Here is a 15,380-nt window from a genome sequence, read left to right on the forward strand (position 1 = left end):
TCTAGAAATGAGAGCTGCTCCATCCAAAGTGGGATGGATGCCGTCTCTCCTAACAAGACCAGGTTTTCCCCAGAAACTCTGCCAATTATCTATGAAGCCCACGTCGTTTTTTGGACACCACTCAGACAGCCAGCGATTCAGGGAGAACATGCGGCTAAACATGTCGCTCCTGGTCTGATTGGGGAGGGGCCCAGAGAAAACTACAGAGTCCGACATCGTTTTTGCAAAGTTACACACCGAGTCAATATTAATTTTAGTGACCTCCGATTGGCGTAACCGGGTGTCATTACTGCCGACGTGAATAACGATCTTACCAAATCTACGATTAGCCTTAGCCAGCAGTTTCAAATTTCCATGAATGTCGCCTGATCTGGCCCCTGGAAGACATTTGACTATGGTCGCCGGTGTCTCTAGCTTCACGTTTCTCAAAACAGAGTCGCCAATAACCAGAGTTTGTTCCTCGGCGGGTGTGTCGCCGAGTGGAGAAAAACGGTTAGAGACGTGAACAGGTTGGTGGTGTACCCGGGGCTTCTGCTTAGGACTACGCTTCCTCCTCACCGTCACCCAGCTGGCCTGTTTTCCCTGCTGCTCGGGATCTGCTGGGGGGGAGCTAACGGCGGCTAAGCTACCATGGTCCGCACCCGCTACAGGGGCCTGGCTAGATGTAGGATTTTCCAGGGTGCGGAGCCGAGTCTCCAATTCAGAAAGCCTGGCCTCCAGAGCTACAAACAGACTACATTTATTACAAGTACCGTTACTGCTAAAGGAGGCCGAGGAGTAACTAAACATGTGACACCCAGAGCAGGAAAGTGCAGGAGAGACAGGAGAAGAAGCCATGCTGGTAGTGAGTCGGCTAAGGGCTAAGCTACTAGCTGCGCTAAGCTAGCGAATTTCTAAAAACAAATAAAGTGAATAATGTGAATACAGGTGATTCAGCAAAGACTGTGCTCTAGATAAAGTAGGTGAAGATTACACTAAAATATGTTATCATCCAGATAAATGGAGTTATACAGATATAACAGCTAACAGACAGCAAAACACGACTGTGCTCTGAAACAGGAACAGGAAGGGTAAAGACACTTACACCACATTATCTAACGGTAGCGCATCAGCATGACCGCAGATGCTCGTCTTTGGATGAGTGACCTGGAACGATCATTTCGTTGTGTGCCTTGTGCGCACAATGACAATGAGTTGAATCTAATCTAATACCGCAGTGAGAGCCAACACCAAGTAATTATTGGGCTCTTATTTTGTAATTATTGTAATTATTGGGCTCTTATTTTGAAACGTTCAACCTGTTTTAACTCAGAGAATGACGTCATAAAGATTTGGTATGGAATCCTGGGCATCAAAGTGAACACGCAGCACTTACCGAACATTCATTGTAGACTCACTCTGCAGCGTTACAACAGCTGAATTCAACATCTGAATATTTGCAGTGTTTTTTTGGACAAACATAAATTTACAAAAACCATGTTTAATAAGACGATAAACGTCCTTCATCCTGCGGCCTCTGAGCGAAACTCAGGTATGTCAGCTGCTGCTTTTCATGCAGTGCATAAAGGTTCATATGGAGCCTTTTATCTAGATACTGGTCATTGTAAAAACACAACTTAAAAACCTGCCAATGATTTGAAGTATTTTCTACAGTTAGGATCATTTCCCCCGGTTTTAGTGCCGTAAGCTGCATTCCTCTTTTTTGTCTGAAGATACACTTTCTGAATGTTATTGGAAACAGATCGAATGTATTTTCAAGGCAAGATTCTTCACGTTTTAATGAAATACAGTTTTAGGACTCACTGACAGACTTGTGTCACTTTATCAGATGGACTGTATTTGCAGTATGATGGTGCTGTGACTTCACAGCTGGGCTGTCAGAGTCAGTCAGCTGTTTAAAGTGTCCTTACCAGGGCCCCTGTTCACATTTCAACTCAGGTTAAACAATGAAAACACCTGTGTGCACTTCTGGGTGTTTTATATTACAAATGTTATTTTATTCAACAAAAAACATACAAATTTGATTTTACAATTACATCCAAGCAGCACCTTAGTGTCTCTGTTGAGGTGACTTCTTCTTAAAGTAGCTTCTACAATGCTAAATGCTTCATGTGATGGTGTAGTAGAAGGTGGAGAAAGTAGAAATAGAAGTAAATACCTGGGATAACTGTAAGTGTAGTACTTGGTAAGTGTACACAGGAACCTTCCACCGGTGCTGAAGGTGTGAATAAAATGTGTGACTGCAGACAGGTGGTTGTGTCCTGTCACAGGCCTGAAACTAAACTGCAGTCTTTCTGCAAACTGTAGCTGTCATTTAGTTTTGTATTGATTGATTTATTTTAGATTTTTAAAATGCTGAACATTAAAACTGACACTGAACATCACCCAGACTTTTTGGGCATAGTTTGATGACAGAAGTAAGGAATCTTGATAATAACTGGGTTTATCTCATTTGTAGAGAGCTGTGGCACCACCGCCCAACTCACCGAGAGCCTGGGACAAAATTGCAGCGGATCTGCAAAGAAGAGGAAGGCCGACACAACATCCGAGTCTCCCAGAAAAAGGCAGAGGCGTGCCAGTGGAGCCGCTCAGTTGGCATTCGAGGCTGTTCCAGCAAAGGGCGTCAAAAGGAGGGCCAGCACCGAGCGAGAGCCGCTTGGAAAAAAGCAGAAGTGTGGACCCAGCTGCACAAACTGCGATGAAGCCATCGGGGGGGCTAACATGAAGGAGCAGGACAATGCCGAGAAGCTGGTGGCATCACAGGCTCCCGAGCGCGCCCGTGACCCCTCCCCAGGTCCATCAATCTCCACTCAAAAAAGAGCGAGTGCATCCCTCCAATTCGCACACAACAGAGGTAAACTGAAAGTGTGACAGGCAGTGACAGTGAGCTTAAGCTTGTAGTGTTTAATTATGTTTGCAAATTCTTTATTAGCCTGCAAGTTTTAAGCCTTTTCCCATCAACACTGGCCACATTTACCCTTCCTGAATTTCTTTCACTAATAGTAATCATAGTAATTTGATACAAACAGCCGTCAGTTTGAGGGCTCACAGTGTTACGATTAAATGGTCAGTAAGCAGTACAAATATGCAAACATTTCAGCGGTCAAACAATCATTTCTGAGTTGTGGCACAGCATTGGTCTCCTCCACACCAACAGTGTTTGGAGCCGTGTTTAGCTTCCAGGTGCTTTTTCTAAATGTGAACCATTTCTAACAGTCAAACGTGTATCTGTGTTTGTGTAGCCTGCTTTGAGAAGAAGTACGTGGAGCGCGGCCTGCTTGGTCGAGGAGGTTTCGGTTCAGTGTATGCTGGGAGGAGAAAGATGGATAGATTACCAGTGAGTAAAACATATAATATTCTTATATCTTGTGCACTTTGCCACCATTCCACACACTAACCACAGTACCCCTGTCTTATCTGTAGGTGGCGATCAAACACATCCGCAAGGAAGCTGTGAAACGTCAAGAAGTGGTGAGTGATTCAAACATTTACAAATGTTTCCCCTTCCTGTACCTTTGCTGTTTATGAGGAAACAGACAGAAAATCTCATGCACTCATTCACGTTTCTTTTTTTAGGACTTCAATGGCAGGACATGCATCATCCCGCTGGAAGCTTTCCTCATGCTGAAACTGGGAGCTGGAGCAGCATCAGTAGGCACTTGTGCAGCTGTCTCTATACTAGACTGGTATGAGCTAGAGCGGGAGGTTCTTCTGGTCATAGAAAGACCAGTCCCATGTGTGGACCTGCTGAAGTATGTGGCGTACAATGGTGGATACCTGAAGGAGGATGTTGCTAAGGTACTAAAATCCAGTCCAGAGAAGCTCCACGGAGCTTGTTTGATAGTTGCCACACTGTCGGGAATCGGTCCCTTTTTCAGCTCTCTGACTGTCCTCTTTGTGTTTCAGAACATCATGAAGCAGCTGGTGGATGCAGCTTTAATGATGCACACCAAAGGCGTCTTCCACCGCGACATCAAGGCCGACAACCTGCTCCTCGAGACCGGCTCCAAAAACCCTCGAGTGCGCATCATAGACTTTGGATGTGGCTGCCTGGTACAGGAAGAACCATACAGCAGCTTCAGTGGTATGACATCTGACTTCTGCTCCCCATTCAGCCGTTGCTCTGCAGAGTGATGATTTTGATTTCAGTCTGAACCTGTTCCTTCCTTTCTGTCTGTGCGTTGCAGGGACCAGAGTGGATTCCCCTCCAGAGACTTTCAAATGCAGGAGCTTTGAGGCTGTCTCCACCACAGTCTGGCAGCTGGGCATGCTGCTTTATGAAATGCTGCATGATGTGGAATGTTTCACCGTCTCAGACTTGCTCCGTGGGAAACTTCCTGTAAACATGTCCCAAGGTGAGACAATGGTAGAATAACTGTGTTTTGGTCCTGACACTATAAACATTTTGCTTAGAAGTTCCAAAAGATTTCTGCAGTTTTCTGATCTTTGCTTTGTTTTCTGTCCTCTCTCCAATCAGACTGCTGGAATTTTGTGAGGCTCTGCGTAACTCCAGACCCACAAGAGCGGGCCACCTTAGAGCAGCTTCAGCAGCACCCCTGGCTGCAGAATCAAGCTGCAGTCACACCTGAAACACCTGGTGATATGCCTGGCCTGTAATCTTTCTCTCTCTCTCTCTTTCTCTCTTTCTTTCTTCCTTATTTGGATTTTGTTCATTTACTTTGGTTTAATTAATTACTTGATAGTTATCAGTCGCAGCAGATGACTGCCCCTCCCTGAGCCTGGTTCTGCTGGAGGTTTCTTCCTGTTAAAGGGAGTTTTTCCTTCCCACTGTCGCCAAGTGCTTGCTCATAGGGGGTTTCTTGTTATTCTTATTAATATTGTTGTTTTTCTTATTAGTCGCAGTAGTTGCTACTAATGAGAAAAACAATTTGTTATTTTCATTCATCTTCTTTTGTTATTCTTATTAATATTGTTATAATTGGTTTTGTTCTTCTTATTATTATTATTAGTGTTATTCTTCTTTTTTTTATTATTAACCTGGGCCAAATATTACATAACTGTGCCCAAATTTGAACTATAAAAAAATAAAAATGAAAAACAAATCAAATCCAACTTTCTTGATATGAGTTTTGTTTTGTTATGTAGTTTGTTGTTGTAATTGTTGATTTGTCAAATTGTTTCCACCTGTTAGAGTCAGTGGCCTTGACAGCATTTATTTAAAACAGCACAAATGTCAATGAATGAATGACTGTCAGCACAGAATGACCACAGGCCACAGTGAGGTTGGACTTTGGTGTAACGGTAATGTGTTGGCAAGACAGGGGTAGAAATGCTCAACATAATGTCACTTAAATTGAGACCTCAACAGTCACCAGTTACAGGAACGGGCAGACTGCTTAGAGCTGAAATGAAGTCAACAGTGACTCAAATATCAACTTGTTATAACCACGAGATGCAGAAGAGCATCTCTGCGTCACACCTTAAACATGAGCTACAGCAGCAGGAGACCACACTTGGTACCGCTCCACTCAGCTGAACTGGAAACTGAGGCTACAGTTCACACACACTCACCAAAATGGAACAACAAATTGGAAAAAGCTCAGAGAGTAAGAATTTGGCATAAATAATGAAAGCATGGCTCCATCCTACCTTGCATCAGTGGTTCAGACTGCTGGTGGTGCAATGGTGTAGGGGAAACTTTGCTGGCACATTTTGGGTCCCTTAGTACCAGCTGACTATGGTTTCAATGATATATTGTTGCTGACCATGCCCATTCTTTTATGAGCATGGTGTAGCCATCTCCTGATGGCAAAGGAGGGGTCCAACCCAGTACTAACAAGGTGTAACTAATGAAGTGGCTGGTAATTCATGTGTATGTAAAAAAGAAAACCATGAAAAAGTGATGGTAAAACTATGGTCTCAATGAAAGATTACAGTTAAAAGACTATGGTTGAAATTAAAGAGCACTGTGACAAGTAGAAAATGTTTAAGTTTTCATAACAGGTGTCCCTAATAATATCTATGCTTAGCTCAGAACCCAAAACAGCAGACCTCCTTGGAGCAGATTCAGCTGCACCTCTGGCTACAGAATCGAGCTCAAGTCAGACTTCAAACACTTGTCGAGATGCTTTACGGAGGGCTTTTTTATAGAGCAACAAACTCTTTGTCCAGCCTAAATGAGCATCTTCTAATTTAGTGAGACGCCATTCCCTCTCCAGCTTTCGGGTTATCTGCTTTAAGCTGTGCGTTTGTGAATTATACCACGGAGTCAGGCACTTCTGATTTGAAGCTTTCCTTTTCAGAGGAGCCACAGTATCCAAAGTTATACGCAGTGAGGATGTAAAACTATTGACGAGATAATCGACCTCACTGGGAGCAGAGTTTAGGTAGCTGCTCTGCACTGTGTTGGCACTGAAGAGCATAACAATGAAGGAATTAGATCCTTAAACTTAGTTACAGCACTTTCAGAAATAACTCCATCAGGATAAACTTTATGAAGGATGCAGGCAACAATGGAAGCTCTGGAAGTCGTGGCCTCGGTCTTATTATGGCTGCAGATACTCACGGGTCGCTTCACTCAGGCAGAAGCGTTGTTGACCACGACCTGTCCTCCGTCCTCCTGCCTGTCCTACCTGCTGTGTAGTTGGAGTTAATGAGGCGAAGGAAACAGACAACAAGCAACGAGTGTTTGATCCAAACAGCACAGACGTTCCCTCAGGTAACCTGAGACACACCTGGAAGCTCACCTGTCCTCACGCTGTTGGCTGTAAACACAGGAGGTGGGAAGGCGTCACTTTCCCCTGCAGTCTGAGGACAACGTTAAACTCCCATGATGCACTGTGGCTGAAAGCTGCTCAGGTATCTCCTCTCTCTGATCAATACAAGCAGGAAGTGATCAGCTGTATATGATCACAGACATTATTTCTGTATATTGTTTTCCATTTTTTCCACCATTTTCCATATTCGCAGAAGTTTGATGTAAAAATCAGAGCGTGCACATGAGCACAGTTATTATTATATTATTATTATTTATAAAACTCTGTTATATATGTTTTACATGCAGTTTTTATGTCCCTGTGTTGATAGAAATGAAAGTTCATTTTGATAATAACTCAGAATAAGTGCATACAGACGTTTTAGGATGGGTGTCAGGTTGCAGTAGTTGTGTTTCTATTAGAGGCCTGATTTTCTTTAAAAAGTCTTATATCATTACGTTTTGGTGAAAGTAACAGGCTGCATCATTTTCTACATCGTTATGTGTTTTACTTGCTGTGCAGTAAATTTGGGCTTTAAAGGAATATTCTGTGTTCAAACCCAGGGTCAGTCTCAAATCTTCACATTGTTTTGAGACGTCTGAAAAATGCGTCTGCTGTCAAATATGAAAGAAAGGAGAAGCAGGAGGAGGAGGAGGAGATGAAAAGGTGAAGAGGAGGTGAGCAGGTGGCCTGTGAGCACTGAGACAAAACAAGAGGGCATTAGGAAGAGAGGAAGCGAAGTGAAGGAGCTGAGAGGGAAGATGAAAGCTGAGCTGAGAGAAAACAAGAGGAGCTCGAGTGCAGAGGAGGGAAACCACGAGGACCCGACAACTCCAGCTCTGTGGATGCACAACGCCAAAACCTCGAGCAACGATCGGAGCAACGAGACACAAAAGAGGAGGGAAACAGGAGGCGCCGGGGACTCCAGCTCTGTGGATCCAAAAGGCCGAAACTCTGAGCGACAATCTCGGGATCAAACCGAGCAACAAGTCCGAAAAAGTCCAACCTGGAAGACAGGCAGGACCGTCCGCATACTTGTGGACACATTTCATATCAATAAAATGTAAACCTTTCTGTCCACAGTTTCTGTCCTGCTGTTATAATGTCCACATAATCTAGATATCCACATGTGTAACAAATGTATCTACATCATGACCTATAAATATTGAAGTGTCCACATTTTGACCACAAATATTAACACTGTTCACACTGCTGTCCACACATTTTTGGCCCCGTCTTCATCACAGACAGAGGCGTCCTCCTCGTTTCAGTCTTTACTCCATAAACTCATCTTAATGAGGTGTCCACATACTTTTGGCCCTGCTGGGGCTGATGTGGTTTCCATGGTTTTGTATCGATGTCAGGACGATGTTTGTCCTCTGGATACATTCACGTGTTTTATTTCAGCTTCATATTCAGTTTTATTTTTACTAATAAACACGCTCATCTCACACTTTCATTTCTAACATATTTTTATAGATTCTTTTTTGTGTCACTGAGTTGAAACGTGTTTAAATAGAAACAATAAAAACAGGAATAACAGCTGACTTCTCCTGCTGATGGAGCCCCCCCCCCCCCCCCCATTCAGGTGGAGATGAAAGGAACAGAGTGATGGAGGTGAAGAGCTGTGGACATCAGCTGGTTCTCCTAAGTTAACATCCCTAAAATCACTCAGACCCTGAAGCACAGCTTCTCCTCCTCCATCCTCCTCTCCTGTCCATTAAACCCCCCCACCTGCCCCCCACCCATCCCCCTCCCTGCATTCAGGAGCTCAGGGCTGGATGAGTTTTTTTGCTCAGTGAGGAAATAAAATACTCACATTGAGCTTAATGTGTTTAAATTCCTCATCAGGGTGCTGACAGAGGAAACTGATCATACTCAGTGTTTTCATTAAGGAGCAGATTAAATCAATGAAAACACTAAAACTGCAAACGTGCATGTGAACTCTGACATTTGACCTCAGCTGCTGGTCTGGTCTCATTCCTTCTGTTTGATAATTGATAATCATAAACTGCTTATTTCAACATTTCCTGTGGCAGTTTCAAGTTAAAAGCCCGTCATGAGGCCTTTATTGTGAAGTGTAGTGGAAATCAGATTATCTGTGAGTATGACATTAATTTGTTAACACTGGATCATGTGATCAGTGACTATGGAAACCCCACTGTGGGTGCATGCCATGCTCCCACAGTGGGGTTAAACATGCAGACAGTGTTAAAGGCTGCATGGAGGACTGATGGAGACGTATTCAAACCAAACATCTGCATCTTTACTGCCAAAATTATGACAAACTCAATCAAACTCAATCAAAATGAAAAGATATATTATTAAGACATATTATAAGATAAATATTTCAGATATTCTGTCTGTAATCTTTTATTGACTCAGTTCAATGCTGTAAAAATCCTACAGAGACACGAGGCAGGAGCTCAGGACTGCAAAGTGACGACAGCAGGAGGTGTGAGGGGGTCACACGCCAGGACATGAAGTGTGTTTGTCTGTGTTTGTCTCCCCCTGCTGCTCACTGTCTGCAGCTGCACCCAGGTCACATCAGAGACGTCAAACTGGACCAAAAGTCTGAGGCGCTTTAACACAGATCTGATTTGTTTCCATGTTTGGCTCATTTGGACTTTGTGGGACCGCTGTGCAGCTTCCATGTGTTTACTGAGACTGACACAGGCTGTATCTGTTCTGTGTCCTGTCTTATTATAAAACCCTCGAACTGATGTAACTGACACCTAAAACTAAACATTAATCTAAAAAATAATAATACAGGATATGGAACTAAAGCTGCGTCCCGCTTCAGCGCTGCATCCTTCAAATGCAGGCCAGTAACATGGAATTACATTCATGTCAAACATCACACACAATCAGAAGCAAATAATTTCACAGCTGCAGGTATTCATCACCACTCGTGCAGTTAAATTTGTAAATTCAACAACCGATGTGCAACAAACTCAGCAGCCACACGCACAAAGAAGCCACTGTGCACACCAGTGTTTGCTTTGCACGCACTGCTGCAGTTTCACACTCTGGCAGATAACTCCGTTAACTGGATCAGCTGAGTTTTGACTATTTGGAGGGCGGGGCCCAAAGGAAGAGATGTCCTCGTGTGATTGGTCGCTTTGAAGGAGAGTTCAGGTTACTGTGTTAAACTGAATTACACCATGGCAGCACGATTCTAAACCAAAATCACTTTAAAGATTCAATTCAGTTTAATTTATACAGCACCAAACCACAACAGTCACCTCAAGGTGCTTCATACTGGAGGCAAAGACCCCCTTTGAGCTGCACTTGGCGGCAGTGGGAAGGAAAAACTCCCTTGCATTCAGAGGGAGGGGGCACTGAGTCTGAGAGGACCATGGTCCTCACCTCCAGTGCTGAGGTGGCTGCATGGAGCTGCAGCTGCAAAATCCCCAAATGAGATGGTGGCCACAGAAGAGTGTGTCTTCATTATGGTTTTTGTTTGTTTGTTTTTTAGTCATAAAATGTATGTGATTATTACAGCAGATTAATGTGACAGGAGTTGTAAAGATTTATTCAGCATTAATAGTCCAGTGACAGCTGTCAGTATTTCCACAGTGGATAGTTAACTCTAATCTCTCTGTCTGCCCCTCCCTGATTACTGCAGGGCCTTTACCTTACAATAACTGAAGGGGAGGTTTTACATGGAGCAGAACAGCACATATCTTACAATAAACCACCTTGTGATTTGGTGCCAGATAAATAAAACTGAAGTGAAGGCGGCCTGATACTGTCAGTATTAAAGAAACCAAAGAATAAAGATATATTTCCACTATGATAAGAAAGCAGAAAGCCCACAAAAACAACTGAACTAATAACTCACATCCCAAAACACAAAGTCAGAGAGCTGGGACCATGGCGCTGTCATGAGACAGTGGTAGAAGAGCAGGACACTGTAAGCAGGGCTTGAGCTCGGCTCTCAGATGATGCTAACAGTGCTTCAGTTTGTTTCAGGGAGAAACGAGCACAACAGAAAGGAGCCAAACATGTGGCCACTCGACCATTTAATTTAGCTCTGATCTTATTCACCTTACCCCTGACAGTACTCCTCTAACAGAATAACAGGGTTTATTAAACAGGAAGTACAGAAGCAGCTCAGCAGTGAGCGACAGAAGAACTCCAGAGTTCAGTGAGACAGAAATTAGTCACATGTTGGTGCTTCACCCCACAACTACTGCAGCTCAACAAGCTCAGCACATCCAGAAATATCGAGCCAAAGTCCAGCGTGTAAGGGCTGAGTGAATGTGGTCCGGACTCTGTGAATGAGGGTCATGGTCTCAGAGACGCTGTAGAAGGACAGGACACCTGCACGGTGATCCAGGTACACCCCCACTGTGGAAGACTGAGGAACTGAGAGGAAAGTAAGGGCACTGTTATGCCGGAATTTATAGCTGTTACAGTCACACTCTAATGACCAGGATTTGTCATTGTATCCAAATTCACTGTCACTTCCTGTTCTGTTGATGCACCGGTATGTGACTGCTACTGAAACCAACCTCTTCCACTTCACCTCCCAGTAACAACAACCAGTCAGAGCCTCTCTGCTCAGAACCTGATGGCACTCAGTGAATCTGTGTGGATGAGCCAAGTTTGGCGTGACAGTACTCCCAAAGGTTACTTTCCTGTTCCCCTTAGATAACAGCAGATCTCTATGAACGGTGTTTGGATCCATAGTGATTCTCTTCCAGTACTGGAGGAACTCAGCTCTGGTGGTGGGCTCTCCTGATGACTGGAGAGATGGAGGTGGTGATGGCACCAAACATGGTAGCTGTTTCAGTAAAGTTTTGGACTCTGCTGGTGGCTGGAAAGATGGTGGAGGTGGAGGTGGCACCAAGCACAGTTGTTGCTGCATTAAAGATGGTGGTGGTAGCACCAAATGTGGTTGGTGTTTGACAAAAGCCTTGGACTCTTCTGGTGGCTGGAAAGATTGCTTCATTAAAGTCATGTGCTGTTCTGCTCCATGTAAAGCCTCCCCTTCAGTCAGTGAGGTCTCAGATGGGTCCTGACTCAGGATGCTCTGTAGGCTCTTTGTGAGCTCTGACACAGCTGCCGTCACCTCTTCAAAGTAGCTCTGAGGTTGGATGTTGATGCCAGCCGATCGTGTGGATTCACTGAGCCCTGACAGTGAGGGGTAGGTGAGGAGAAACTGGCCGTGGTCCTCTGTGCGTGAGAGCTGCTCCAGCTCAGCGTCTTTCCTCCTCAGCTCAGTGATCTCCTGCTGCAGCTTCTTCTGAACCTCTTTAGCACGACTCACTTCAGCTTTCTGCTGGGATCTGATATGCTGCTTCACATCAGAGCTTCGTTTCTCTATGAGTCGCACCAGCTGGCTGAACATGGTCTGGCTGTCCCTTACTGCTCTATCAGCAGAGTCACTGAGGGCCTCCACCTGCTGCTGAAGCAGCTTCATGTCGTTTTCTCTGTCCTGGATTCTCTGCTGGAGTTTTTTCCTCCTCGGCCCGAGCTCTCTCTGCCTCTCAGACCTCTCTGCTGCAGCTGACACTGTGTCGTGGTCTTTATGTTCCTCCATAGCACAGAGGTAACAGACACACTGCTGATCGCTGCGACAGAAGACCTCCTTCACTCTGTTGTGATGAGAGCAGATGTTCTCCTGGAGCTTTGCCGAGGCTTCGACCAGCCTGTGTTTCTGAAACGTCAAGGATTCGTAGTGAGGCTGGAGGTGGAGCTCACAGTAGGAGGCCACACACTGCAGACAGGTCTTAGAGGCTTTCAGCTTCCTCTCAGTGCACACGTCACAGGCCACATCTCCAGGTCCAGCATAGTGCTGAGGATGAGGAGCAGCTTGGAGTCCACTATTGTTCAGCTCCTCCACCAACTCTGCTAACATGGTGTTTTTCCCCAACACCGGCCTCTGTATGAAGGTCTGTCTGCAGTGAGGACAGCTGTGGGCTCTCCGATGATCCTCTGCATCCCAATGCTTTTTAATACAGCCCTTACAGAAGCTGTGCCCACAGGAGGTCGTCACTGGTTCATTCAGCAGATCCAGACAGATGGAGCAGCAAAACTTCTCCTGGTCAAGCTGAAGTCCTCGCTCAGCCATTTTCATTACCTCAGATGAACGCAGAGCCCGTATCAAAGCAAACCTCTGCTTCTTGTGTTCAGGCTCAGATGTGCAGCTCCTCACAGCTGTCTGACAGGTATCTGGATCTCTGAGAGAAAACAGCATTAATAAGTAGGCAGCAAAGGGAGGAGTCATCTGAATTTATTGCCTTCCAGTAAGAGGAGCGGCTTTGGTTCTGTTAATATTAAACTTATACTGATCATTTAAGATTTTCTTTGTGTAGTAAATTCAGACATAGTTTTCAACCATGAAAAGAGATTTCCTCAGTTCAGAGCTTGATGATAGTTTCAAGAGCAGAAGACTAAATGGAATAACTAATTTTAGATTCATTTTAATGTGCTGGTGTTGGGTAGGAAAAAGTTTTTATTGCACCTCATATGAAAGTGAACCTTTGCTCAGTATCAGTTCAGGACCAGCGTCATGGTGAATGTTCCCAATCAGATAAAGCTACAAACGCAACACTGGAAGAACTCTGACCCTTCAGTAGCAATAAGGACCAAGCTGCCACACTCAGGCTGAGGGAAGACCTGAGCAATCTTCACACAATATTTCAACCAGGACGTCACCATCACCATCACCATTATCATCATCATCATCATCATCACTATCATCATCATCATCATCTTCATCACCATCACCATTATCATCATCATCATCACTATCATCATCATCATCATCATCATCACCATTATCATCATCATCACTATCATCATCATCATCATCACTATCATCATCACCATCATCTTCATCACCGTCATCATCACCATCACCATCATCGTCATCATCATCATCACCATCATCATCATCAATACCATCATTATCATCATCATTATCCAGGGCATCGAGGAATGCTGGCTGAATCTCTTCCACATCTGGGTGGTCCATCATGGTAGAACCTCAGAGAAAAAATGATCTCTTTGTTGACACGAGATGAAATACATGAACAACGAGTGCAGCAGTGAGGGGATCTTTGAATGTCACAACTCAATTTGTAGACTCTTCAGTTATCAGACACAGAAACTAAAGGGAGAGAACGCCAACAAAAAATAAAGATTTTTAATAGCTGATAGAGTTCCAGAAAACACGTCTGAAAACCACGTCCAGAACCATAATATAAACCTTAACAAGAGAAATCACAGGGGCAGGGATTAAACCGAGGACATAAACAGACACAGCAGACAACTGCCAAAGTAAAACAGGAAATAATCCACAAGGTAACTACAAAAGGAACACTGAGGAACAAACAAACAAGTTCCATAAACACCAAACAATAATTTTATAGATAATTGGCAAAGTTTCTGGGGAAAACCTGGTCTTGTTAGGAGAGACGGCATCCATCCCACTTTGGATGGAGCAGCTCTCATTTCTAGAAATCTGGCCAAATTTATTAACCCTAAAACCTGACTACCCAGGGTTGAGACCAGGAAGCAGAGTTGCAGTCTTACACGCCTCTCTGCAGCTTCTCTCCTCCTGCCATCCCCCCAAAACCCCATCCCCATAGAGTCGGTGTTGCTCCCAGACCACCAAAACCAAAGCTAAAATCAGCAAAAAGCTATTTAAGCATAAAAATTCAAAAACAATAAATAATACAGCTTCATCAACTGCACCAAAGAATAAAATGATTAAATGTGGATTTTTAAACATTAGGTCTCTCAAGTCCCTGTTAGTAAATGATTTAATAATTGATCAGCACATTGATTTATTCTGCCTTACAGAAACCTGGTTACAGCAGGATGAATATGTTTGTCGTGGTTCTGGGTTTTTTGAACATTTAGTTTCTGTTTGGTTCTGAGTTTAGTTACTCTGGTAACTAAACTGAACTGTTCTTGTTCATGCTTTCTGTATTCAGTTCCTGTCTCGCTGTGTTCCCACAGTGTGTCTGCCTCCTCATGTGCCAAGTCTGCATTTCTGTGTTCCCACATCCCATTTATTTTCCTAGTGTCCTGTTCCCTGTGTAAATGGCAAATGGATTAATTCTTCTATAGCGCTTTTCTACTCTGAGCACTCAAAGCGCTTATACAACACATTTTGCATTCACCCATTCATATAAGCACTTCCATGTATATCTAAGCTTTACTCTCTACATTCACACTCCAACACTTGTGTCGCAGAGCAACTTGAGATTCAGTATCATGCTCAAGGAAACTTAGGCATGCAGCCAAAGTATGCGTCCTTGTTGTCACCTGGTCCCTCCGCTGTGTGCGCTCCCGTTGTGTTTCTCCTTGTTGCTACTGATTTTGTAATTTGTTCTGCTGGCCCAAGTTCTTGGTTTCCAGCCATAAAGCTGGAGGTTTTTTGCGTTTACTTCCTGTCTCCAGAGTATGCATGTTGGGGTCCTAACCTGCCACACACAGCACATTTCAGGACAATGTTAGTTTAAATGAATCAACACCCCCGAGTCACACTAGTATCAGAATGCTCGAAGCACAAGTCGAGGAGGAGGAGTAGCAGCAATCCACAACAGATAAATAATTTAAAGACTTTTATGAGGCGTTATACTTATTACAGGTTAATCCATCTGATGCTGCCATTAAAGAATTTCTTAACAATACAAACCTACAAAA

The 15,380-nt window shown here is 44.1% G+C and overlaps 2 protein-coding genes across 2 annotated transcripts; one reads left to right on the top strand and one right to left on the bottom strand.

Annotated features, from left to right (window-relative positions):
* The first annotated feature begins 1,331 nt into the window (after positions 1–1,331).
* Positions 1,332–4,904, top strand: LOC115799130 (serine/threonine-protein kinase pim-2-like). Its single transcript, XM_030756132.1, has 8 exons — positions 1,332–1,531; positions 2,459–2,854; positions 3,243–3,337; positions 3,424–3,471; positions 3,577–3,798; positions 3,907–4,084; positions 4,188–4,355; positions 4,478–4,904. The coding sequence occupies exons 1-8, from the start codon at positions 1,477–1,479 to the stop codon at positions 4,615–4,617; spliced, it is 1,302 nt and encodes a 433-aa protein (XP_030611992.1). The 5' UTR covers positions 1,332–1,476; the 3' UTR covers positions 4,618–4,904.
* A 6,004-nt stretch (positions 4,905–10,908) lies between these two features.
* On the bottom strand, positions 10,909–12,795 carry LOC115799875 (E3 ubiquitin/ISG15 ligase TRIM25-like). Its single transcript, XM_030757176.1, has one exon. It carries the CDS (start codon positions 12,793–12,795, stop codon positions 10,909–10,911), a length of 1,887 nt encoding a protein of 628 aa, XP_030613036.1.
* Between the last annotated feature and the right edge of the window lie 2,585 nt (positions 12,796–15,380).

The sequence above is a fragment of the Archocentrus centrarchus genome, chromosome 20 (genome assembly GCF_007364275.1).
Source record: "Archocentrus centrarchus isolate MPI-CPG fArcCen1 chromosome 20, fArcCen1, whole genome shotgun sequence".
Classification (NCBI taxonomy): Eukaryota; Metazoa; Chordata; class Actinopteri; order Cichliformes; family Cichlidae; genus Archocentrus; species Archocentrus centrarchus.